Genomic DNA, 26,236 nt, shown 5'->3' on the forward strand with positions numbered 1-26,236 from the left:
TATAATGGGTGAAGGAAAAGACCAAAAAAACAGTAAAAAATAAATCAGTCACCAGATAAACCCAAAACAAAAAAACATTTGATTTGCAGGCTTTTTTTTCATTATTTTTTTCTTTTTTTTTCCCCTTGAGCTGTTTAATGTAAAAACACACACACACACACAGAAAAACCCTCAGCATTTTGGCATATAAGAAAAACATACATTCTATTTCAATAATAATTATATTTTGAGTATATAAACATGACTACATAAATAACGGCTTAGGATAGGTAAGGTAAGGTAAGGTACCGGCAAAACAGAGCCGTGGGTAACACTCTATGAAGCTCCAGCTGGTCGGGTCTTGCAAGGTGCCAGCCTGGGGGTACGTTTGCCAGTCTGTACGCATCACCCCAATTAGTACTCGCATAGGGAAGGGAAATTAGAGTATGGTTCTGAGTCGTGTGGTCGAACGCAGTGACTTGATGAGCGTGAGATGATTAAACAAATAATTTTCTAGACCTTGGAACCAAAAGAACTGAAATTATCTAAAAACATAGCTAGAGAGAAGTGCAAAATAATAAGAGTAATAAGGGTGTGGTTCTGAATCATATGGTCGAACGCAGAGATTCGATGAGTGGAAGCAGATAAATATACAAATAATTTTCAAGACCTCAAAACTAGAACTAACAACTGAAATTTTGTGGAGAAATCTAGAGAAAAGTGCAAAATAATAAGAGTAATAAGAGTGTGGTTCTGAATTGTATAGTCGAACGCAGTGATTTGATGAGTGTAAGCAGATGAATATACAAATAATTTTCTACTCCTCAAAACTAGAACTAAAAGAACTGAAATTACCTAAAGACAAGTAGCGAAAAGTGCAGAATCAAGTAAATGAATTCAGTAAGTATGAGCAGAAAAAAATATAAACAAAAAAATGAACAAACTCTTACTGAGAAAAAAAAAAAAAAAATCATTGTCTTGAGTAGCACAAAATTAGGCATAGTGATGTACAGTAGTCCCCCCTCCATCGCAGGGGTTACGTTCCAGACCCACCCGCGGTAAGTGAAAATCCACGAAATAGAAATACTCTATTTAAATACCCTAGGCATGTTTTTATAACTTTTATGGTACTTTTAAAAGCATTTTAAGGTCTTTAAACACACTTTTAAAACAATAGAAACACATAAAAGATATTGAGACAGAACAAGGTGAACAGGTTCTCTCCCTGCAAGATGCGAAGCAGTGAGATGCTTCTAGAACACAACAGCCAATCAGCGGCCGAGAAAATATCGATGCTCTGATTGGCTGAATCGGTACATACGGCAATTCTATCGCGACGCTTGATGTGAAATGCCGCGAAATGGTGAAAATATACACAATATCAAAATTAATAGGTCTTACAGAAAAAAATGCAAAATATCGGGACCGCGAAAACTGAACTGCGATATCAAGGGGGTTTACTGTAATTAGTGTGAAATACAAACAATACATACAATGAAATTTATATATGAAATTGAGAAAAAATACAGTATTCTCTTGAGTAACAGAAAATCGAACAGTGAACAAAGTGAATTAAACTACAAAATATGAACGAATTATACTTAGAAAAAAATGAGAGAAATACAGCGATATGTTTCTATTGCATGATCAAACTTAGGCGACTTAATTAGCGTAAATTACAGAATAAACGAGTGACTGACTGATTCTTCCATGAGCATAACACCGACAACCCATTTTCCACAACTACCCCTTCCCTTGACGCCCCCAAAGCACATAATGGTAAGCGTTCTCCCTTCTCTGAGTACTAATTGGGACGATGACAGCGAGTACAAATTGGCAAACCTAGCCTGTGTAAAAAATAAATGAAAAAATGAAAAAATAAAATCTCGTCAGGCGATCTAAAAAAAATAAAAAAAAATAAAAAAATAAAAATGCTGTTGGTGGTGTCGCTCTACCTGTTTCCGAAAGACAGGTGCTCGGTTGACATAGGTTGAATGTCAGGGTAGACTCGGCAATTCCTACGCACAGTGCTAATTCATAACTGTCATCATCGTCATTGTCAATTCAACGTCAACAAGGCTCAGAAGTGTTAGAAATAGAGGAAGGATTAGCGCTGGACCGAGCAAGATGGAGGAGGATCATCGCAAGTCCAACCCGAAGAATGGGAGAAAGACGGACAATAAACGAAGAAGATGAAGAAGAAGAAGAAGAACAAGAAGATCTCAACGTCAACTGAGGAAAAAATACTTTGGAAAACATTATCAATTTTGAGTTTCTTCTTTTTACAGTAAAGGAAACAGCTCAAGGGCAAAAAAAAGAAAACAATAATGAAAAAAAAAGCCCGCAAATCACTGCTCCTATGAAAAGAGTTACGAGGGGTGAAAATGAGTGAATATATAAACCACTGTTGACATATGGAAGTTTTATGAATATTTCCTTGGGCTGAATGACACGGGAGGAATTGGTGACGAGAGGAAGAGAGTAAGTATGAAAGGGAAGGGGAGGACGAAGGAAGGGGAATAAGGGGAAGAGAAGTAACTTAAGGGATGGAAGGGATGTCTGGAAGGGTATATTAAGTGTATATATTGACAGGCAGGATATATTTGATGAGGACTAATATGATGCTTGAAAAATCAAGTGCGAGTGGTGTTGGCATGGCGGATGGAATGCACTCTCAACTATCCAAGAAAGATGATGGAAAACTATACAGTAAACCAACAATGTGTCAAATGAAACAAACGGAAAACTTGGCGAGAGCAACGAAACTACCTCGGATAAACTACACGTATATAAAACACCATATTCAATAAGTATGAGCTAAAAAAATATAAACAAAAAAACTCTTATTGAGAAAAGTGAGTCAGAACAAACCCCTGTGGAGAACATAGTGAACATAAACGTAAAACAATCTGACATGTTTCAATGGGGGACCTTCAGAGTGATTTCTAAGTAGCAGGCACGATAATACCTTAAGTCTTCTCTTCCTCTAGTTCCTATCATTTGTCTTTTTCTTGTTTTTGAGACCCTTTGACCATAATTGTGTTTTTTCGGGTAATTAACATGTCCCCGAAATTCCTTTATGGTAGAATATTGTGGATCTTTTGTATAGGGAATTGATTTTTGTAACACTCCATGTCAATTCTACATCTAGGTTATTTGGTGGTAGTTGGGGTTAGGGAGCGTCTATCCAACCTTGAAGTGCGTCATCACTGCATATCCAACCAGTTCATAATCCGTTCTGTGAAACCCCATTTGATTTTTCACAATTTTCACACAATTTTCATTTTAATCACATTTTTCACGCAACCCCTAATTTCAGACATTCGTTTCACACACCTCTAATGCACTAGTTTTCACCCAAGCCCAGCCCTGACATGCCCCAAGAGACACCCATATGTTCCCTCTCAACACACACCATCAGAACACCACCAGCAGAAAAAGGCACAGAAAACAATCGCAAAACTGTAAGCTATAAAAATCTTTCTCCCAAGACTGCAACCTCCCAGCCAATCCTTCTCAACCAAATGCCTGGGAACCTCTGCTCTAGACACAAGGATGGTATGAAGAATGGCGCCCTCTGCATAGAAGCAAGTTTTTGAAGCTCTCCCATTTAATCTGTATAGTAGTGAGTGAATGAGATATGTGACAGAAGAAAATAAAAAGCATGAAATATGTTGACTCCTGCTAATAATGATATCTTGGTAATGAATGAGATGGTGAATGAATCGAAAGGAAGGAAGCAAAGAATAAAGGATGAAGGGTCTCTGCTTGAACTGATGTCTTTTGTAATGAGTGAGGTAAATGAATCAAAAGGAAAGGAAGGAAGCAAACAATATAGGATGAGCAATGTCTATTTGAACTGATGTCTTTGTAATAAGTGAGGTGAATGAATCGAGAGGAATGAAGGAAGTGAATACAGCGGAGAGTAAAGGATGAATGATCTCTACTTGAACTGATGTCTTTGTAATGAGTAAGTGAGGTAAATGAATCAAAAGGAAAGGAAGGAAATGAATCACTGTAGAGAACGAAGGAAATTATCTTGAATTATCGAAAAAAATAGCTAGAATTGTCGATTTTTTTTTATCTTTGCATGAACTGACATCTCTGTATAAATGAGTGTAAACGTAAATGAGCGGATAAATGACTAAAGGCAGCAAATAAAAACTACGGTTCAATGAAATAAAACATTCTGGAAGTTGACTATACGTAAAAAAAATAGGAAAAACAATTAGGTATATAAATTTTTTCTTCTTTGTTTGTCCTTAAAAGACAAAGCAGAAAAAACATAATTATACCACTTTTTAATCGGTTTCCTAATTGGCGGAAGGGAAAAGGATAGCAAACGGAGAGTGGCCTAAAACAATACTAAAACAAACCACATAACTTAAAAGAACAAAGCTTTAGAGAAAATATATAAAGATTAGAAAAACAATTATGTATCACCACCTCTAATTATGTGCAGGGATAGGGATGAGGATAAGGATTAGTGGGTAACTTACATAAACTAAATAAGGAAGGAAAATAACTTGAAGAATGAAGGTTTAAATACAACTGTACATTATAAAAAAATAAAAATAGACAAAAACAATAGAAACACACCATTATACTCCCATTCTTCTCACTCTTAAATGTGCATAGAGCAAGGCAGTAATAATAATAATAATAGTAATAATAATGATAATAGAGTAATTGCTGCAGCTTTTAAGAGCGAAACTGATTTTTTTTACATCAAAGGAAGCAGCTCAAGGCAAAAAAAAATAATAATAATAAAATAAAACAAAATATAGTAAAGTAATGCAAAGTAAAATTAAGTAGAATAAATTAAAATAATAAGTAAAATAAAGTCAAATAAAGTAAAATAAATAAGAAGAAAAATAAAAAAGAGCACCCTATTCATTGATCTGGTAAAGAAAACGGAACGAGGGGCAAAAAAGAGAGACTGTAACCTTCCCAACACTCTTCTACTTTTTTTGTTTTCATATATTCTTCATCTGCTTCCTTTACTGCAAAAAAAAATAAAGAAAAGCAAAAAGCGACGTATTCTAAGTTATCACAAAAACACGGTCTTCTTATTATCCCTTCTTAAAATGATTATCACAAAACATAATAAATTAGGAAGAAGGACAGAATGGTAAAAATACAAACTTTCCGTCGGGTTTATATATATAAGTACGGCGGACAGACAGACAGACAGGCAGCGGGTGAGGCAAGGACCTGTGAACACCTCAACACCACTCCCATCATCATCACCATCACCTACACAATCATATCGCCACCACTCTCTCCACCATCATCACACACTCACTTCCTGCAAACCGTGATGACAAACAAACAAAAATAAGTAAAATCACCTCAGAAAGGCTTTGTGCGTGTGTTCCGAGAGCACGCTTCGATGCAACGACTCACACCTATGTCAAAAAATAATAATGCAGTAGTGTGTTGCCAGCCAGTCAGTCGGTCAGTCAGTCCCCTACGCCACTCCACTCCCTCTCGCCCGCCCCTGCCACCCCCCTCCCTGACCCCTAACCCAGAAAAGTAGTGGACATAGTATTTGCGTCTTTTTACATAGGGTATAATTTTAAATGGTTTGTGTTGTGAGATAATTTTTAGGTTGATTTTATTTTTACAACCTTTTCTATTTTAACATATGAAGTTATTTTGTTGTTTATGTTTTAATTTTTTTTTTCCGAGCTTTGTTAGCATGTGAAGTATATATGATTTTGCAGATTGTATATATTTTTTCAGTTATTTTTTTCTTCACCATAAGATAATTTTATGGTTCATGTAATTTTTCAACATCTTTTCACATGCACAATAAATTTAAGCTTTTTCACACAGGCCTTACCGACCTCTTTTTTTCACCTCGGATAAATGTACGTTTTTGTATGTTTTCTTTACCTCTTTCCGCACAACAACGAAACTAACATCAGCCAACCAACACATGATATAAATTTGCGACATCTGTATTTTCTTTCTTCTAACCACTTTTCACACCTGGGACAAGTTCACTGTTTACGTAGCTCTCTTTCTCAACGCCTTCTCACACATGCATAGGATAAGTTCGTGACGTATCTGGCATTTTCTTCTGACCATTTTCACCCGAGATAAATTTCCAGCACACACAATTATTTCCACAACAACAGACTAACATCACCCAATCAGGAACTAGTCTGGGGTGCGGGTGACAGGCTGGATGGCAGCAACTACAATAACAAACCACTATGCTATCCCTAGACACCCGACAGGCCACACTAGACTCACGTAGAGGCAGCAGCGGAGGGCGGAGAGGCGGAAGCGGAGGAGGAAGTGGAGGAGGATGTGGAGAAGGATGTGGTGACGGATACAGGCGTGGCGGCTGCGGCAGTGGCGGTTTGAGGCACATGTTGTGTGATGTAGAGCAGGTAGGTGGAGATGAGCAGCAGGGCAGTGAGGAAGAGCAGGATGATGGTGGACATGGTGTTGAAGAGGTGTCCGTACTCGTATCGGAGGTACCACATCACCACCATCACCGCGTACAGCAGCGGCGCCTAAGGTGGGGGAGACGATGACACGAACGATCTGTAGACTGTAGACTGTTATGCAGAGAAGAGTGATGACTAGACAGGACAGAAGGAAAGGAAGGCCAAAGTGAAGGTGGATGGGCTGCATAATGAAGGATTTGAGAGTTAGGATAGTTTCGTTTAGTCGGCGCAACATCTGTGGTCATATGCTGGAGAGAGACAGAAGGGGAAGGAGTTATAGGAGAAGGGAACAGATCCCAGGAGACGGGACACAACCCCCGATTAATACCTGGTACCCATTCACTGGTGGGTGGACAGGGGCGTAGGGTATCGGAAAAGCCGCCCAAATTTTTCCACTCCGCCCGGGAATCGAATCCGGGCTCTCTTGGTTGTGAGCCGAGTGTGCTAACCACTGCACCATGAAGCCCCCAGGATTTGAGAGAGAAATAGCTGTCAGAAGATGATGTGAATGATTAGACTAGGAGGAGGAGAGCTGTCAGAAACATCAACCCCAGATATACGTCCAGGAGGATGTTCGGAGAAAGAAAAAATGTTATCCATATATTCAAGACCTAAGAAAATTTCACCTGTATAAAAGTGTGAAAGAAAACCATTATTAGTACTATTTTTGTTATCTGTATATTCAAGACTCAAGAAAATTTCACCTGTATAAAAGTGTGAAAGAAAACCATTATTAGTACTATTTTTAACATTATCCCAATCAAAACACACTTCATAGACTCATTAGACAAGGGAGCAGTTAGTTAAGGAGGAGATGAGATATAACAGGGTGCATGAAGTGTATCTTGACCTTATATGCCGCAGGGTGAAGGCAAACTACAATCATTATTATTTCTGCCACTCACAATGAAATAGAAAATAGTCTGTATGCTATAAAACTATTAAAAAACATCTGGTAGCTCCTTTTGCACTACCTCATATACACCTTTGACCCTTACCAATAGTCTGGAGACATAGGCGTCCTCCTCCTCCTGTGCTGCAGCCTCCCCCGACCGGCCTGGGGTGCGAGGGAGGAGCTGGGGCTGTGACACATGGCAGTGAACGACGCAGTTATCAAAGAGGCCGTACTGGGCTAGTGTGGAGGAATCTCGGCTTAAGAGCTGGCCGTTGAAGATGAGCCGGATGCGTCGGTTGTCGTCCAGCTCGATGGAGAAGTGCTGTCTGTTAAGGGGTTGAAGAAAAATGTGTTGGTTGACTGATCTTAGTTTTATTGTTGTGCGGAAAGAGGTGAAAAGAGGTAAAGAAGACATACAAATAAACGTACATTTATCTGAGGTGAAAAAAAGAGGTCGGAATAGCCTGTGTGAAAAAGCTTAAATTTATTGCATGTGTAAAAAGATGTTGACTTCTATAATTTCATGATGAGTAACAACACTATAACCTTTGTGTTCTGTGGTAGGCAACAAGTGAAACCTCTCTAACCTATAATAAGTAATAACAAACTAACTTCTCTGTTCTATAATGAGTAAAAACACTGCATTATAGCCTCTCTATTATATAATGAATGATAACAATGTATTCATCTAAATAAGGGATATTAAAGTATGTATTGATCAAAGTAAAGTATGTATTAGTCTAAGTAAAGTATGTATTAATCTAAGTAAAGTATATATGTATTAATCTAAGTAAAGTATGTATTAGTCTAAGTAAAGTATGTATTGATCTAAGTAAAGTATATATGTATTAATCTAAGTAAAGTATGTATTAAGCTAAGTAAAGTTTTGGTTTCCAGAAGAGAAAATCAGTGAAGAACAAGGAGGCTTCAGGAAGGGAAGGGGATGTGTGGACCAGAAATTTTCCTTCAGGATGGTAGTAGAAAAAATAATAGCAAAAGGAAAGAAACTATACGCTGCCTTCATGGATTTGGAAAAAGCTTATGACAGAGTCGATTGGATTGCATTGTGGGATGTTTTAAAGATATATGGTGTGGGAGGAAAACTGCTTAGTGCAATAGTCTTTCTATGAGAATGCATCTGCATGTGTCATAATTAGTGGAGAAACAAGTGAACATTTTGAGATAAAAGTGGGCTTCAGGCAGGGGTGTGTCATACCATGGTTGTTCAATATCTATATGGATGGTGTTATGAGAGAAATGAAGGGCAAAGTTGGGGAAGTTGAAGCAAAAATGTATGCTGAGGGAAGGAAGTGGGTGATGAATTCAATCCTGTTTGCTGATAACACATTGCTCAATGCAAAAAATGAAAGTGACTTACAAAATCTGGTCAGTGTTTTCGATAGTGTACGTAAAAGGAGAAAGTTGAAAGTAAATGTCAACAAAAGTAAAGTGATGGTTTGTGAGCGGAGTAGAAGGGAGGTTGTAGATTTTGTATGCCCATATAGGGTGGGAATTGAATGTGAAAAAGAATGCAAAATAATTTTGAATGGTGAAGAAATGGAGGAGGTCAATGAGTTTAAGTACCTACCTTGGATCAGTTATGTGTAAGCATGGTGGTATGGAGGGAGAGATAAGAGAAAGGGCATTGCAAGGAAGAAGGGTGGTAGGGTCTTTGGGACAAATCATGAATGGCAGAAGTGTGAGCATGGAGGTAAAGAGGGATTTGAGAAATACAATAATAGTACCAACCCTCACATATGCAAGTGAAACGTGGGCCTGGAATGAAAGTCAGAGGTCTAGAGTGCAGGCAGTGGAAATGAGTTACTTGAGGAGTGCTTGTGGTGCGAGTAGAATGGATGGAGTGAATAATGAAAGTGCGTATGAGCATTTTGGAATGTGTCACAGGGGTGAAGGGAATAAGTGTGGAGTGGTGGAAGAAGTGAAGCGACAGACTTTAAAGTGGTTTGGCCACATGGAGCGAATGGAGGTGAGTGAGATGACCAGAAGTGTGTATGTGAGTGAGATAGAGGGAGGGAATGTTAGAGGACGACCTCCAGTGAAATGGAGGGAAAGGGTGCAGGAGTACATTAGGGAGAGGGGTGAAAGATCCTTGAGAAACTTTGAGCAGGCAAGGAGGGAGTGTCTAGACAGAGAAAGATGGAAACTTTTCTGTCGTGGCCATCCCCTGGTGGGAGCTCCTAGGAGCAGGCGTCGATGAAATGATGATGATGATATGAAGTATGTATTAATGTGAGTAAAGGATAATAAAGGAAGCAGATTAAGAAAAAACAAGACCACCAAGCAATCACTTACCTTTTAAAAGAGCCGACTTTCTCTGTCAGCTGGGCAAACACGTGGCGCTGCGTCTCATCCAAGAACTTGAGGCGGATTTTAATGCTTCCCGGCGGCCTGGGCTCCTCCTTGCCCTGCTCCTTCTCCTCCTCCACCTCCTTCCTCTTCTCATCATCCACTCCCTGCACCTTGTCTGAGGCGGGTGATGCATCTGCCAGTCGCTTCTGGTCTGCTTCATCCACCACTGGGCTCGAAGTGTCCAAGTTAGTGGCCGCCCCCCCCATGGAGACAAAGTGCTGTAGCCTCCGCCTCCGCACCTCCATCTCCGGTAAACTAGACTGGGGTGGCGGGAGGGCATCACCAGCCGTTTCCTCCCCAGTGGTTTCCTTTAGCCCTGGGGTGTCGCACTTCTCCCCCTCACTCCCCCCACTACCCCCCATGGCACTAGCGTTCACCTCTCCTCCTGTCGCACATTCCTGAGTCCTCGGCAGGGCGGCCTCTGGGGGGGTGTCAGTGGCCTGCATGCCTTCCTCCGCAGGGCAGGTCGTGGCCTCACTGTCCTTTTCACTGTCCTCTGGGGTAGCCGCCATGGCCTCCCCGCCACCATCACTAGTCTCCGCTGCACTCCCTTCGCCCCCCTCCCCCCCACCGCCCTCCACGGCCCCACTGCTGTGTATCACAACCACCGCCGTCGCCACTAACGGCTCCCGCACGCTTGTTGAGAGCCAGGCCGCCGCCACCACCACGGCCACCACCGCCACCACCACCGCCGCTGTCAGCACGTCCTGCAGCGCCTCATAGCTCAGCATGGTAGTGCTGCGAGGGCCCTCCTGACGCGGCCGCTCTCGACGCCTCACTCCTCACACGCCTGAGGCACAGAACGCACCTTATAGGCCTTATGGGGAAAGAAAACTATTATTACTATTACTATTATTAGTAGTATTTCAGCCACTCACAACACCTCACTCTTCACACACCTGCAGGACATATGTAACACACCTTATAGGCCTTAGTGAGAAAGAAAACTATTATTACTACTATTTTTAACGTTTATCCGAGTCAAAACACACTTCATAGACTCATTAGACCAGGGAGCAGTTAGTTAGCCGAGTAGCTGCGGGGATCATGTTTCTTAAAGGTCCCTCTAAGCGAGAAAAATGAGAAAAAATCATCACTCACACAAACCATTTCATAATATATATCAATGCATTTGTGATCACTTTATGTATCATCTATTTTGAGAGGGTTTATATCATGGCAAAAATTTGGCCCGTCGCTGCTACACGGTAAAGCCACAAATTTGACCCGTCGCTCCTACCAGGTTAAGGAGGAGATGAGATACGAGAGGGTGCATGAAGTATATCTTGACCTTGTATGCCTCAGGGTGAAGGCAAACCATTATCATTATTATTTCTGCCACTCACAATGCCTCTCTCTTCACACACCTGAAATACACAACACACGCACTTTATGTACATTACGGTAAACTAAAATTATGATTATATAGTTTTATTAAGTTACCTGGTATTAGATTAAGGGCCTACCTACCTACATTTCCAGTCTTGTCAATCTAATGATCAGAGCACATCTTTTTGCCCCAATGTTACTGCCTATGAACATTATAACCCTGCCAAGCCCAGCCCCTCAGCCCCTGCCAAACACCCCTTACCAGGATGAGCTCCAAACATGCCAACATGCCACAGTATATGAGATGACTTAACAATAATGAGATTTGTGATTTAAAACACTGTGGGAAGTGTGTTGTAAGCACTAGGGGCATTGTCCATGGTGTACATGTTAGTATTCATACAGCTTATCGCCCAGGTGTGCCGCTAGTAATCTCTTAAACACTGACAGGCTAGGTGCTGACACAACTGAGGAAGGCAGGGCATTCCAAAGATTGATGACCCTATTAGGGAAGAATCTTTTGCGTAACTCGATATGAATACATTGATGGAATATTTTAAAAGCATGGCCTCGGGTCCTGGCATCTCCCGCTAGTTGGAAAACATCAGATGGGCAGATAGGTGAGAGTCCATTATATAAATATTTTCCACACTTTAACCCGGTAGCAGCGACGGGCCAAATTTGTGGCTTTACCATGTAGCAGTGACAGGCCAAATTTGTGCCATGATATAAGCCCCCAAAAATAAATGATGCATGAACTGATCACAAATGCTTTGATATAGTATATTATGAAATGGTTTGTGTGAGGGGTGATTTTTTCTCATTTTTCTCGCTTAGAGGGACCATTAAGAAACATGATCCCTGCAGCTACCAGGTTAATCATGTCAGCTCTGAGCAGCCTACCTCTCACTGAGAATAAGCCAAGTGCAGCAAGGCGTGCATTGTATTCCATGTTGTTAAATCCAGAGATTTGCTTAGTCTAGCGACGCTGAACCCCTTCCAGCAGTGTCAGGTCTCCCTCATATCCGGTGTGTCAAATGACTGAGCAAAATTCAATGACTGGGTGAATGTGGGTTAGATACAGAGAAAGCATAAATGAGGAGTCATGGTTGACAGTGCTCTTCAAAAGGTTAGAAGCTATACCTGAAGCCTTATTGGTAATTACACGAATATGCTGATGAAACTTCAGAGTGGTGTCTATCAACAGTCCCAAGTCTGATGCAGTCAACAAAGTGAATAGGGGAGCCATTCATATAATAACAAGGTGCTGGGCTAGGTACTGTGCCAGCCTATTAACATTACAACCTTGCCAAGCCCATTAATATCCTCTTATCCCCTGCCCCCCACCCCTACACACCCCTAGCTAGCCCCCATACAGCCCTACCAGCCTATGTGTGTTATGCACCTGAAAGGTGCCCTGCGCATTATCATACGGATCCAAATAACTCTGCCAAGCCCATTAACATCCTCTTGTCCCCTGCCAGCCCAGCCCCTTCATCCCTGCCTCTCACCCTTACACACCCCTAGCTAGCCCCTCTCAAGCCCTACCAGCCTATCATCATTACAACCCTGCCAAGCCCATTAATATCGGTAAAATTCTAGTGTTTGCCCATACTCCCCCCTCCCCCCATACAAGCCTGGGGACCTGGTGGGAACACGGGATTTCGGGTGGGGGACACCAAATCCGTCGCAATCACGTATTTTTTTAGTGGGGGGGGGGGGGGGATAAAAACTCCCTAATCTAGGGAAATTCCGTAAATCTAGGGACTTTTCCTCCCACCACCACTAAAAATGAGCGTTTGAGACGAATTTAGTGTTTCCCATACGGAAACCACACACTCACTGGATCCCCAAGCTTGTTTAGGGAGAGAAGCGCAGTGAAACCACCAAACAATGCTCACCTCACCATCTGGCATGGCGCAGGAGGCCATCTGCGCTCACATGAACCGCCTACATCACACTCATGTGTCACCTCATCGCAAGGTTTCTGTCCTCTAAGTAGAGTCCGTGGCACCAAACACAGTGTATCTTCATTGTTTATCACTGACACAAGCAAAACCACCGGCTAGCCTTGATCCGTCCAACGCCACGCCTTAAACAGTGCTGCGGGTTCTAGAGCAAGTGAAGCCTCTCGAACCTCCTGCCCGAGCTGTTCGAATGTGTGAATCCTTACTGACCGCATGTTGAATCTGCTTCACGGGTTCGTATTCCCAGTATACAAGGTGATTGTGGATATTGACTCCGCGCCTCCAGAATATGATAATACGCCTCCATATATCATATATAGAGTTCAAAAAACAAAATACATGTCCCTCAACCATAATATGAAGGCAGAAGTACTTAAAAGTATAGAAGAAGCCGAATTAATCCCCTTCCCCCAACGATCTTGGGAGACCTGCGGGAGGTCGGGGTATTTGGGTGGGGGAGCATATTTAAACTACTCCAACCGAACTTTACAACCTGCTAACGGGGAGGCTTCGCCCCCCTCGAACCCCCCATTTGGTATGGAGAGTGAGTGAAATTGCGTGGTTTCCGTACTACGTTGTAAAAAAAACCCGGAATGTATGAAATTTCCCAACATCTAATTAATTGTAAGGAATTTCCCTACATCTAGGGTATTTTTCAACCCCCCATAGCTCAAAAACTATGCATTTGTGACGCATTTCATGTTTACCACCGCATTTCGCAAAGTCTCAATGGCCCCCTAGCCAATTTTGGTTGCGAGGGGTGAGTATGGGCAAACACTAGAATAATACCTTAATATCCTCCTATCCCCTGCCAGCCCAGCCCCTTCACCCCTGCCACACACCCCTAGTAAGCCCCCATACAGCCCTACCAGCCTATCATCATTACAAACCTGCCAAGCCCATTAATATCCTCCTATCCCCTGCCAGCCCAGCCCTCCACCCCTGCCAACGAAAAGGGTCTAAATCACGGCCTATCCAGTCCCTACCCTGCCCCAGCCCCTTCACGTCGTCCTCCATTACATAAGTCAGCCCTTATCTTACGTTTCCAGGGGGTGTTTGTGGTTTTATATGCTCTTGGGTTTATTTAATGGCGTCTGGTGAGGTTTGGGGTTGTTTAAGGGATAGATAAGGTTGATAAAGGGGAAAATAAGGCTCTCACCATGACCATGTTTTCCTTCGCTGGTGTTTTGATGACGTCACTACATTCTTTTTATCTTCACACGTTCGCATTTCGTCATATTTTTTCACTGTGCTTCTGTATTGCGTCTTGTTTAGGTGTTGTTCTGCTATATATTGTCTTTAAATGTTATTCTTTGCATGATTTTCGTTTATCTATTTTTTTCATTCTTCTTTTTTATCTTCACACGTTCGTATTTTGTCATATTTCTTCACTATGCTGTATATTGTGTCTTGTTTAGGTGTTGTTCTGCTATATATTGTCTTTAAATGTTATTCTTTGCATGATTTTCGTTTATTTATTTTTTTCATTCGATCTCTTTTATCTTCACACGTTCGTATTTTGTCATATTTCTTCACTGTACTTCTGTATTGCGTCTTTTTTAGGTGTTGTTCTTCTTTATATTATCTTCAAATGTTATTCTTTCATTTATTTATTTTTTTCATTATTGTTAGTTTCCTTCTTTTTATCTCCACACGTTCGTATTTTGTTATATTTCATCGCTGTGCTTCTGTATTACGTCTTATTTTCTTGTTGTTCTTCTATAATATATAATCTTTAAATGTTATTCTTTTCATCGTTCTTCAACATTCATATTTTTTTTAATTCTTCTTCTTTATTCAGTAACTTCTTTATTTTTTCTTATATTTTATGGTTGTTCTTGATCTTGGTAATAGTGCACAGGGCAGCTATCAGTGCGCATAACGTATATAATTCTAATTTTTATGTTGGCTGTTAATTGGGGGACAGGGGAGCCGAGTGTGCAGGGGAGGGAATTATAAATGAATCAAGTGTAATTGTTGGTGTTGGTGTGTTGTGGTGACAAGTGTGTATTTGCTTTCTGAATGAGTCTATTGTACCGGAGCCTAAAACCTATTGAAGGAGGCTGTTCCGGTCACGTATATGGTGCGTGGAAAGGAAGGATCGAGAGTACCGTTGCCAGATTATCGTACTCAGAGCTCGTATTTACCGGTTTCTGAGCCATAGCCATTGCCAAACAACACCAATGATTAACCATTTTAACGATAACTAAATATGAAGGCAGTTATTGGGGTCGAGGAGGCAGCTTTTGGGGTCGGAAATCGGCAAACAGTGGAGGGTGAGTACGACAATCTGGCAACGGTGGACTATAGTAGTCTCCTTGGTGGAAAGTATGAGTGCTTGTATGCGTCAGTGTTGATATGTTTGGTATTTTTGGTTTTGTGTGTTACGAGTACGTTGGCTGTTTGCGTTGTGTAAGTATAAATGTGGATCAATGTCAATGTGAGTGTTAATTAAACCAGCGTCTGCTATACTGGATATGATGTTCTCCTATATACAAGTGATGGGAAACGCACTATATATGCCCGAGCACTTGGCAAGAACAGCGAACAGGCAGAAACAAAAGTTAAGACCGACAGAGCCAAAAGACCTAAAAATTGAACTTAATGCAGCTCATATTCCCGACGACTTCCTTAGAGCTGACGTATACGAATCGTGAACGCCGCCGCCTGATCCTCGCAACAACACAAGTATAACATCTAACAAAGGCTAAATCATGGTACACTGATGGCACATTTCAGCTGTTCAGGCACCCATTGACACAGCTGATGACAGTCAACGCTTTTGTGAGAGCAGAAGATTATGCAAAACAGGTGCCCTTATTGTTTGTCATAAAGTCCGGTAGAAAGAAAAGTGATTGCCAAAAGGTCTTCCGGGAACTTTTAGCCAGTCTACCAAATGAGCCCTTTGTTCAATGCTTTAACGGTTGACTATGAGAAACCAATTTGGAAAGTCTTGCCTGAGTTTTTGCCTTACGCTGAAATCAAAGGAATACGTTTTCCATTGGGCACAGGCTATATGGAGAAAGGTTAGTAAATTTAATTATGTATCATCGCAGTAACCATACACTATACAGTAAGTTTACTCAGTGTCTGCAGACAATGTATATTCGTATGGACGGGACTTTATCCTAATATATAACGACCTGACCGTAAACTAATTAGACTACTGTCAAATATACGTAACATGCAAGAGTCGTGTAAATAGACACTGTTTTCATGAACACATCATGAATCTACGATACCAGGCAGTAAATAGTGCGGTAGTAGTATGCCCAATCCATAAGGGTGTATCTCAGTCAGTCTATAAGTGTGTAATTAACTCGGTGAGATAACTGCACCTTCATGGGTAGCTGTATTCTCTGGCGCGTCCCGCAACCCACTATTGTCCATAGACTTTAACTTGAGCCCTGTGGCTTGGGCCGGGGAAACCTCCATTCTTTACAGATCTAGCGAAGACCGGCGCAAGGCGATGTCTCACTGTTAGTCTGTACGTTATCTATTTATGGAACATATATTTATTCATAATACGACTGCATGGTGTTAAGAATGGCTTGGGATTAGAGGGAAAGAGAACGACTGAGTCGCGCCCAAGGACTCAAGTTAAAATCGATAGACTTTTTTTTATAGCTGTGTTGTGATGAGTGACGCCAGCAGCCATGGTAGCGCGCCTATTTCATCCGTACCTGAGGACTTCCCACACCTCACCCCCACCCATTTCCAGCGGCGACACCTGCAGGTTCCCGTCGCCCACTTTAGGTATGCAACTTTTTTTTTCCTAAGGAACAGAGGATGTAGTAGATGGAGGAATTGAAAATGCTGGTCGGACTAAATTATTGGCCGGGAAACAGATGCCATGACGTGGGGTTAGTGTCTTGTGTATGTCATGATTGTGTAATGTTGGGTTTTGTCCTGTACGCGAGGGAAACGAGGAAAATCTCTCCTCATAATACTTGACCTCATGCTTCCATGCACGCGTTGTCACCCTTAAGAAGCGGGAAAATGAAAATGAATGTCTTACCTCAGGAATGGAACATTGAACAAGGTTAAAAACAGCAATTTGCAAAAAAATATATTTATTCCGTTGTGTATGAAAAAATATTGGCCGTGTGAACTTAAAGTTCTTTTACATTTCTAGTCAATAAATACCCTAAACATCCACGCAAACATAGTGATAGAAAATGGAAAGATCAACATGACATACAGTATTAATGTTAAGCTGCTCATCACAGGGCAAATTTTATGTTTTAAATAGAGAATCATGGAGCGTTCATGAGAATCTGAACCAAGTGTTGTCCCCTTCTGCCGCCTAATTAGGAAGATATGGCAACAGTCTGCTGGCTTAGTCCACCTCCTCCACAGTGGGTCCTCGCCCTGCGGTTCCTCCGGCGGCGCCAAAGCCGGGCATCCCGCCAGCGCCGCCAGCAGCAGCCCCGTGGATCTTGGAGGCGAGGGGACGCCACGCCTGCTCCAGCTCCTGCATCTTGTGCTCGTACTCCTCCTTCTCGGCTAGCTGGTTGGCGTCCAGCCAGTTCAGGGTCTCTTGCGCCTTCTCCTCGATGGAGCGCTTCTCGTCAGCGGACAACTTCTCCGCCACCGCAGCCTCCGACATGGAGGACTTGACGCTGAAGCACAGCGCTTCCAGCCGGTTCTTGGCATCCACTCGGTCTCGCTGCCTGGCGTCGTCTTCCTTGTACTGCTCGGCCTCGTTCACCATCCTTTCGATGTCTTCCTTGCTCAGCCGTCCCTTGTCGTTGTTGATGGTGATCTTGTTCTGCTTGCCACTCGACTTGTCCACCGCAGACACGTTGAGGATGCCGTTGGCGTCGATGTCAAAGGTCACCTCGATCTGGGGCACTCCCCGCGGCGCCGGAGGGATGCCGGTCAGGTCAAACTTGCCCAACAGGTTGTTGTCCTTGGTCATCGCCCTCTCACCCTCGTACACCTGGATCAGCACGCCCGGCTGGTTGTCGGAGTACGTGGTGAAGATCTGCGATTGCTTGGTGGGAATGGTGGTGTTGCGCTTGATGAGGGCAGTCATCATGCCGCCGGCCGTCTCGATGCCCAGCGACAGTGGCGCCACGTCCAGCAGTAGCAGGTCCTTCACGGCGTCGGACTGGTCGCCCGTCAGGATGGCGGCCTGCACGGCGGCGCCGTACGCCACCGCCTCGTCGGGGTTGATGGACTTGTTTAGCTCCTTGCCGTTGAAGAAGTCCTGCAGCAGTTTCTGGATCTTGGGGATGCGGGTTGACCCGCCCACCAGCACCAGGTCGTGCACGCTGCTCTTGTCCAGCTTGGCGTCCCGCAGGGCCTTCTCCACGGGCTCTAGAGTACCACGGAAGAGGTCAGAGCACAGCTCCTCGAACCTGGCGCGTGTGATCGACGTGTAGAAGTCAATGCCCTCAAACAGAGAGTCGATCTCCAAGCTCGCCTGAGTGGACGACGACAGCGTGCGCTTCGCCCTCTCACAGGCAGTCCGCAAACGACGCAGTGCCCTCTTGTTCGTCCTCAAGTCTTTCTTGTACTTGCGCTGGAACTCCTGGGCAAAGTGGTTCACCAGCCGGTTGTCAAAATCTTCGCCCCCGAGGTGAGTGTCTCCGGCCGTCGACTTCACCTCAAACACGCCGTCGTCGATGCTCAGAATGGACACGTCGAACGTTCCGCCGCCCAGGTCAAAGATGAGAACATTGCGCTCCGCCACACTGCCGCCCGCCTTTTTGTCGAGGCCGTAGGCGATGGCGGCGGCCGTCGGCTCGTTGATGATCCTCAGCACGTTGATGCCGGCGATGGTGCCGGCGTCCTTGGTGGCTTGCCGCTGAGAGTCGTTGAAGTAGGCGGGCACCGTGATGACGGCATCCTTCACGGCGCTGCCCAGATACGCCTCGGCCGTTTCCTTCATCTTGGTCAGCACCATGGACGAGATCTCCTCGGGGTTGAAGGTCTTGGTTTCGCCCTTGAATTCCACCTTCACCTTGGGCTTGCCGCCCTCGGGCACCACCGCGAAGGGCCAGTGTTTCATGTCCGCCTGGATCGACGGCTCCTCGAACTTGCGGCCGATCAACCGCTTGGCATCGAACACTGTGTTGGTGGGGTTCAGCGCCACCTGTTGGGGAGAAACGGAAAATCATGAGCAGTGAGTTACTTTTGTAGCATCTCTGTTATTATGCTGCATATTATTATTAGATGTGTGTGTGTGTGTGTGTGTGTGTGTGTGTGTGTGTAGATGTACCTGTGTGAGACTGTGTATGTGTGTGTGTGTAGATGTACCTGTGTGAGAATGTGTGTGTGTGTGTATGTGTGTGTGTGTTACTTTAAGTGTGTGTGTGTGTGTTAGTTTAAGTGTGTGTGTGTGTGTGTGTGTGTACCCACCTGGTTCTTGGCGGCGTCGCCAATGAGTCGTTCGGTGTCCGTGAAGGCCACGTAGGAGGGCGTGGTCCTGTTGCCCTGGTCGTTGGCGATGATCTCCACCTTGCCGTGCTGGAACACACCCACGCACGAGTAGGTGGTGCCCAGGTCAATGCCGATTGCTGGCGCTGGCATTCTGCGGGGAACGAGACGCTGGTCAATACACTAACACGTACGCAACAAAAACAAGTTTGTTTTGTTACATCATAACTTCCTGCCAAATGTGTACTGGCGGGCTACAGCTTCACGAATTAACAATGCACAATAATAGTATTCACCGCACAAGCCAGTATCACTAGCACTCAGCCATCACGCATTTGTGAGCTAAAAAGAACAAAACCTTTACAGGAAGATATTCTGCGTGAGCTCCTTGCCTTATCATGGGGATCAGTCCTTGAGTGATCCAGCCGACCCTAACAACACACGTGCCCCTCCAGTGCCAAGTATCCGCCTCCCATACACAACAAGTGGTTAGCATCGACGCTGAGGCTGGTTGACTTACCTGTCTGTGTTTGGTGCAAGAAAACCTCTGTAGCTTCAATCAAAGACGTGCGGTGCACAGTAGTGGCACTGGTTCACGGAACAATGTAGCTAGCTGTAAGCTCTGCGAGTGTCGAGTAGTCAGCAGTGTTCTCGCGCTGTTTGTCGCACCTTGGCTCGTCTGAGTTGGGGACTGATGCCGCCCCGCCCCCTCGCCGGGCTTTTATGTGCCGCCCCGCGCCGCCCGCCCGCCAGAACAGTCGGGAAGGTTCTCCCGGCCACTGGCACGGTCCACGGGCCCTGCTAACACTGGGGCATAACATTAGTAATTAGTAATGTGATAGGCCTGTCATAATGCTTATAGCATATAGATATAGATATCAATTACCTGCCCGAACTGCATCCCCAGCGACTCGTTGCTTCCCGAGTTTTCCTCCGTTACGTCAGAGATGTCAGTTGCAAGACGCCGCTAAGGGAGGCAAAGCTGACACTGTCAACCTGTCGTACTGTATGTGTTACCTTTTTGCTGCAGTGCATGACCATCAAACATATATCTTCAGCATGAGAGGTTATTCATTAATAATAAAGAACAACGAAATCGTCTCTCTCTCTCTCTCTCTCTCTCTCTCTCTCTCTCTCTCTCTCTCTCTCTGGTATCTTCTAGCTCTTCTAGACATAGTTTAAACCTTAACAACAAAGACTATGGAAGAAATTTCATGACTTTTTGCATTATGGAATCCTTGTCAAATGTGTGTGTGTGTGTGTGTGTGTGTGTGTGTGCAAACGCTAGTGCACAATATGTGTATGCACGGACGTTTACACACACACACACACACACACATATCTACAGTATGAGAGGTTATTCATTAATTTTATAATAAAGAAACAATGAAATTGTCGCTCTCTCTCTCTCTCTCTCTCTCTCTCTCTCTCTCTCTCTCTCTCTCTCTCTCTCTCTCTCTCTCTCTCTCTCTCTCTCACAAGTTCAGAAGAGCTGTCAGCATGAAAATATCAATAGAAGATATAAAGTGATGCAACGCTGCGGTGGAGCCCTCCCATACATGAGATGGATGCTCCATACGAAGGCGTTGTATATGGACAACATCTGTGAAGAGGAAATATACTGACTCGGACACTGAGGAGTCAGTAGAAAACATGCCACCTGCTGAGGTCAATGCTCTGTTTTATGTAGTTGGCTGGACCTGTAGAAATTTTTTTTGAAAAAACATAATTGTCAATTTTGCAGGGAGCATCTGTTGGATGTTTCACAACAACTTAACAACATAAATTTATTTTGTTATTTTAATAAAAGCGAGACAGGAGAGCCACTCCTTAACCAGTAGGCCAAAGAGGTACCCCCCCTCGCAGAGTGAGTTATGGGAGGCTCGCTCATCAGGCAAGTCAGCTGCACTACACCTGAAGCTGAAAATCTATCCTGCATGTGAGGTCTGCTCTCTAATTTATTGCAGCATGTTGAAAAATGTTTTGGTAATGTTTAGTATAACAAATTGATTGATTGATTTTGATGGTATTTTGTCGTGAAAATTATGACAATGCCACAACTCTTTGGATGTTTGCCATTATTTACTCTTGTTATGCCAAGAAAATTTTTCTATATTCTTTAACAAGCCATATACATATACATTTACATTCCATATACATTTAACAAGCTTTGGGTGTCTGCCACCTTTTTTTATCTGCCCTGCCAGATATCGCATATAATGCACCATTCTTGGTTCTGCCTGTTGTAAATCAGACTAACAGCTAACAAGCTTTGGATGTCTGTCATAGTTTATTTCAGGTATTATACTTGGATGCTTTTGTTCTTTGCCCTACCAAACAGTATGCACTGCTTTATTGTGGGTTTTGCCTGTTATATTTAATCTTGCTCATGTAACAAGCTTTTGGTGTCTGCCTTACCTAATATGTGCTACAATGACACTTGGCTTGATTTTGTGATGTGAAATACAGCATGTAATTTCATCACACTAAGTGTCTATCATCACATGTCTAGCTCCATTAATGTATATCGTCCAGGTGCAATCTTGTTTGTATTACATCATGCTTTGATTTTTTTCTGCTTATTATATCATCACATAGATATGATATTTTTGACAAAACTTAATGGCAGTTGATTTTCTTGACTGAAATGCTTCGTAAACCTAGTAAACAATAATGCTTTTTTTATGGGAGGGGGACAGAGAGTGGTTTGTTTAATCGGCCAGTTCAAAGAGTTTCATATCAAATGATTTTATTACATACAACTTTAATGTGTGCTAAAAAACATATATTGTTTTACTGTTCCTGCAATAAATGCTACATGTTTACTGATGTAGCCTATGAAAAACATATCACTCTGCCCAGTAATTTGGTATGTTACATACTGCAGCATAACTTTCCCTGCTATTTTCTTACACTATGAGCTGCCTTTTTTTCTCATTTGCTTTCATCAAAATACGTGCCTCCACTGCATAATTTTGTCTACTGAGTTTAATATCTTCATGACACTGACGCCAAGGTCAAAGCTTGTGAGAGCATACCTTGTCGTACATCCCATTTTCACTTCCATGCTCAGCTGTCTCCCAGGACCACCAAATTATTGCATTCCATTTAAGACAATACATGTGTTACTTTCTTGACATCCTCCATCATGTATTTCAGCATGTTTTATGATGGTTTGCTCTTAAAATAATGCACCATGCAACATTTTTATACAGATTTATTGCATGTAATGCACCATTGTTGCATTTTGTTGATTTTGCCTGTTATAAATCAGATCATGTTCAGTTAATAAGCTTTGGGTGTCTGCCGTTGTTTATTTCAGTTGTAATGCCTAGAAGCTTTTGTTCTCTGCCCTGTCAAACAGTGTGCAATGCTTGCCATTATCTGGCACTTGTACAGTAAGTATTATATTTTTACTCAGCTACGAGCATGTTGCAAAGGCATTGTAGTAATCTAGCATGCATAGAATGTTGTATGCTTTGCTTGTATTTGATGTACTGGATATGTTTGCTACACACACACACACACACACACACATTATATATATATATATATATATATATATATATATATACGTATATAGCCGTTTTTGGTGGGCTCCAATAGATGGCGTTACTTCCGCACTCCCGAAGCTTTACTGAAGACCACTTCTCCTTTGTATAGTCTCTTTGGTGCCGGGGCTCAACATGGGATGATGTGAATACGTGTAAACACAGTACTTGTCTTCGGCAATGTAAGTGTATGTTTGAAGAAAACTCTAGGAAAATATCGATTTCTATTAAAAAATACTTTAACTTTTCATGCAAGCGTTGTTATCCTCGAGAATACTAAATGCGACTGTGTGTCTTACCTCAGGTTTGGAATAATGGTACGAAGTTGAAAACAGCTTTGCAAAACAAAAATATTTATTTCCTTACTTTAGGGAACAAAATACTGGTCGTATAATCTTAATGGTCTTCTACACCCATACCCTTTCACACTGTCAATAAATACACATTTACACTAACATACAGTATTAATAAATGATGGAAAATTTCAACATATATTAACAGCTACCTATAGACAGTAAAAAATATATGCTTAAAGCACATTATCATGGAACGTTGGGGAACACAGGACAGTGTTGATTCCTAATGCCACCAGAGGAGAAACGGCGACCCTGCTGGCTTAGTCCACCTCCTCCACAGTGGGTCCTCGCCCTGCGGTTCCTCCGGCGGCGCCAAAGCCGGGCATCCCGCCAGCGCCGCCAAAGCCGGGCATCCCGCCAGCGCCGCCAGCAGCAGCCCCGTGGATCTTGGAGGCGAGGGGACGCCACGCCTGCTCCAGCTCCTGCATCTTGTGCTCGTACTCCTCCTTCTCGGCTAGCTGGTTGGCGTCCAGCCAGTTCAGGGTCTCTTGCGCCTTCTCCTCGATGGAGCGCTTCTCGTCGGACAACTTCTCCGCCACCGCAGCCTCCGACATGGAGGACTTGACGCTGAAGCACAGCGCTTCCAGCCGGTTCTTGGCATCCACTCGGTCTCGCTGCCTGGCGTCGTCTTCCTTGTACTGCTCGGCCTCGTTCACCATCCTTTCGATGTCTTCCTTGCTCAGCCGTCCCTTGTCGTTGTTGATGGTGATCTTGTTCTGCTTGCCACTCGACTTGTCCACCGCAGACACGTTGAGGATGCCGTTGGCGTCGATGTCAAAGGTCACCTCGATCTGGGGCACTCCCCGCGGCGCCGGAGGGATGCCGGTCAGGTCAAACTTGCCCAACAGGTTGTTGTCCTTGGTCATCGCCCTCTCACCCTCGTACACCTGGATCAGCACGCCCGGCTGGTTGTCGGAGTACGTGGTGAAGATCTGCGATTGCTTGGTGGGACTCGTTGTGTTGCGCTTGATGAGGGCAGTCATGCCGCCGGCCGTCTCGATGCCCAGCGACAGTGGCGCCACGTCCAGCAGTAGCAGGTCCTTCACGGCGTCGGACTGGTCGCCCGTCAGGATGGCGGCCTGCACGGCGGCGCCGTACGCCACCGCCTCGTCGGGGTTGATGGACTTGTTCAGCTCCTTGCCGTTGAAGAAGTCCTGCAGCAGTTTCTGGATCTTGGGGATGCGGGTTGACCCGCCCACCAGCACCAGGTCGTGCACGCTGCTCTTGTCCAGCTTGGCGTCCCGCAGGGCCTTCTCCACGGGCTCTAGGGTACCACGGAACAGGTCAGAGCACAGCTCCTCGAACCTGGCGCGTGTGATCGACGTGTAGAAGTCAATGCCCTCAAACAGAGAGTCGATCTCCAAGCTCGCCTGAGTGGACGACGACAGCGTGCGCTTCGCCCTCTCACAGGCAGTCCGCAAACGACGCAGTGCCCTCTTGTTCGTCCTCAAGTCTTTTTTGTACTTGCGCTGGAACTCCTGGGCAAAGTGGTTCACCATCCGGTTGTCAAAATCTTCGCCCCCGAGGTGAGTGTCTCCGGCCGTCGACTTCACCTCAAACACGCCGTCGTCGATGCTCAGAATGGACACGTCGAACGTTCCGCCGCCCAGGTCAAAGATGAGAACATTGCGCTCCGCCACACTGCCGCCCGCCTTTTTGTCGAGGCCGTAGGCGATGGCGGCGGCCGTCGGCTCGTTGATGATCCTCAGCACGTTGATGCCGGCGATGGTGCCGGCGTCCTTGGTGGCCTGCCGCTGAGAGTCGTTGAAGTAGGCGGGCACCGTGATGACGGCATCCTTCACGGCGCTGCCCAGATACGCCTCGGCCGTTTCCTTCATCTTGGTCAGCACCATGGACGAGATCTCCTCGGGGTTGAAGGTCTTGGTCTCGCCCTTGAAATCCACCTTCACCTTGGGCTTGCCGCCCTCGGGCACCACCGCGAAGGGCCAGTGTTTCATGTCCGCCTGGATCGACGGCTCCTCGAACTTGCGGCCGATCAACCGCTTGGCATCGAACACTGTGTTGGTGGGGTTCAGCGCCACCTGTTGGGGAGAAACGGAAAATCATGAGCAGTGAGTTACTTTTGTAGCATCTCTGTTATTATGCTGCATATTATTATTAGATGTGTGTGTGTGTGTGTGTGTGTGTGTGTGTGTGTGTGTGTCACAGAGATTGTTTGTGTGTGTGTGAGAGTGAGTGTGTGTGTGAGTGAGAGAGAGAGAGAGAGAGAGAGATTGTTTGTGTGTGTGTGTGTGTGTGTGTGTGTGTGTACCCACCTGGTTCTTGGCGGCGTCGCCAATGAGTCGTTCGGTGTCCGTGAAGGCCACGTAGGAGGGCGTGGTCCTGTTGCCCTGGTCGTTGGCGATGATCTCCACCTTGCCGTGCTGGAACACACCCACGCACGAGTAGGTGGTGCCCAGGTCAATGCCGATTGCTGGCGCTGGCATTCTGCGGGGAACGAGACGCTGGTCAATACACTAACACGTACGCAACAAAAACAAGTTTGTTTTGTTACATCATAACTTCCTGCCAAATGTGTACTGGCGGGCTACAGCTTCACGAATTAACAATGCACAATAATAGTATTCACCGCACAAGCCAGTATCACTAGCACTCAGCCATCACGCATTTGTGAGCTAAAAAGAACAAAACCTTTACAGGAAGATATTCTGCGTGAGCTCCTTGCCTTATCATGGGGATCAGTCCTTGAGTGATCCAGCCGACCCTAACAACACACGTGCCCCTCCAGTGCCAAGTATCCGCCTCCCATACACAACAAGTGGTTAGCATCGACGCTGAGGCTGGTTGACTTACCTGTCTGTGTTTGGTGCAAGAAAACCTCTGTAGCTTCAATCAAAGACGTGCGGTGCAGTAGTGGCACTGGTTCACGGAACAATGTAGCTGTAAGCTCTGCGAGTGTCGAGTAGTCAGCAGTGTTCTCGCG

At 44.4% G+C, this 26,236-nt stretch overlaps 3 protein-coding genes across 7 annotated transcripts; all 3 read right to left on the reverse strand.

Annotated features, from left to right (window-relative positions):
* Positions 1 to 202: 202 nt before the first annotated feature.
* Positions 203 to 14,308, reverse strand: LOC126985823 (transmembrane and ubiquitin-like domain-containing protein 1). 5 transcript variants are annotated; one of them, XM_050841256.1, is made up of 5 exons: positions 14,161 to 14,218; positions 10,946 to 11,072; positions 9,649 to 10,495; positions 7,439 to 7,661; positions 203 to 6,506 (listed from the first exon to the last, which is right to left on the reverse strand). In XM_050841256.1, the coding sequence occupies exons 3-5, from the start codon at positions 10,434 to 10,436 to the stop codon at positions 6,237 to 6,239; spliced, it is 1,281 nt and encodes a 426-aa protein (XP_050697213.1). In that variant the 5' UTR covers positions 10,437 to 10,495; positions 10,946 to 11,072; positions 14,161 to 14,218; the 3' UTR covers positions 203 to 6,236. The 5 variants fall into 5 exon arrangements, with proteins under 5 accessions (XP_050697213.1, XP_050697210.1, XP_050697209.1 ...); XM_050841253.1 differs by having other exon boundaries at positions 9,649 to 10,522; XM_050841252.1 differs by lacking the exon at positions 10,946 to 11,072 and having other exon boundaries at positions 9,649 to 10,522; positions 14,161 to 14,308.
* Positions 14,309 to 17,057: 2,749 nt separating this feature from the next.
* LOC126985828 (heat shock 70 kDa protein cognate 4-like) lies at positions 17,058 to 20,095 on the reverse strand. The gene is made up of 3 exons (XM_050841261.1): positions 19,906 to 20,095; positions 19,368 to 19,539; positions 17,058 to 19,101 (listed from the first exon to the last, which is right to left on the reverse strand). Exons 2-3 carry the CDS (start codon positions 19,536 to 19,538, stop codon positions 17,341 to 17,343), a joined length of 1,932 nt encoding a protein of 643 aa, XP_050697218.1. The 5' UTR covers position 19,539; positions 19,906 to 20,095; the 3' UTR covers positions 17,058 to 17,340.
* A 3,177-nt stretch (positions 20,096 to 23,272) lies between these two features.
* Positions 23,273 to 26,164, reverse strand: LOC126985827 (heat shock 70 kDa protein cognate 4-like). The gene is made up of 3 exons (XM_050841260.1): positions 26,107 to 26,164; positions 25,569 to 25,740; positions 23,273 to 25,334 (listed from the first exon to the last, which is right to left on the reverse strand). Exons 2-3 carry the CDS (start codon positions 25,737 to 25,739, stop codon positions 23,553 to 23,555), a joined length of 1,953 nt encoding a protein of 650 aa, XP_050697217.1. The 5' UTR covers position 25,740; positions 26,107 to 26,164; the 3' UTR covers positions 23,273 to 23,552.
* Positions 26,165 to 26,236: the final 72 nt, after the last annotated feature.

This window comes from Eriocheir sinensis, chromosome 60 (genome assembly GCF_024679095.1).
Source record: "Eriocheir sinensis breed Jianghai 21 chromosome 60, ASM2467909v1, whole genome shotgun sequence".
Classification (NCBI taxonomy): domain Eukaryota; kingdom Metazoa; phylum Arthropoda; class Malacostraca; order Decapoda; family Varunidae; genus Eriocheir; species Eriocheir sinensis.

What these genes read in the sequence shown, in the direction of transcription:
- LOC126985823 (XM_050841252.1), bottom strand. Translation starts at nt 10,436, where the DNA reads ATGCTGAGCTATGAGGCGCTGCAGGACGTGCTGACAGCGGCGGTGGTG. An exon ending in AAAGTCGGCTCTTTTAAAAG is followed by an intron (nt 7,662 to 9,648) that starts GTAAGTGATTGC and finishes ACCCCTTAACAG; the next exon opens with ACAGCACTTCTCCATCGAGC. An exon ending in CCTATGTCTCCAGACTATTG is followed by an intron (nt 6,507 to 7,438) that starts GTAAGGGTCAAA and finishes CCCCCACCTTAG; the next exon opens with GCGCCGCTGCTGTACGCGGT.
- LOC126985828 (XM_050841261.1), bottom strand. Translation starts at nt 19,538, where the DNA reads ATGCCAGCGCCAGCAATCGGCATTGACCTGGGCACCACCTACTCGTGC. An exon ending in GCGACGCCGCCAAGAACCAG is followed by an intron (nt 19,102 to 19,367) that starts GTGGGTACACAC and finishes TCTCCCCAACAG; the next exon opens with GTGGCGCTGAACCCCACCAA.
- LOC126985827 (XM_050841260.1), bottom strand. Translation starts at nt 25,739, where the DNA reads ATGCCAGCGCCAGCAATCGGCATTGACCTGGGCACCACCTACTCGTGC. An exon ending in GCGACGCCGCCAAGAACCAG is followed by an intron (nt 25,335 to 25,568) that starts GTGGGTACACAC and finishes TCTCCCCAACAG; the next exon opens with GTGGCGCTGAACCCCACCAA.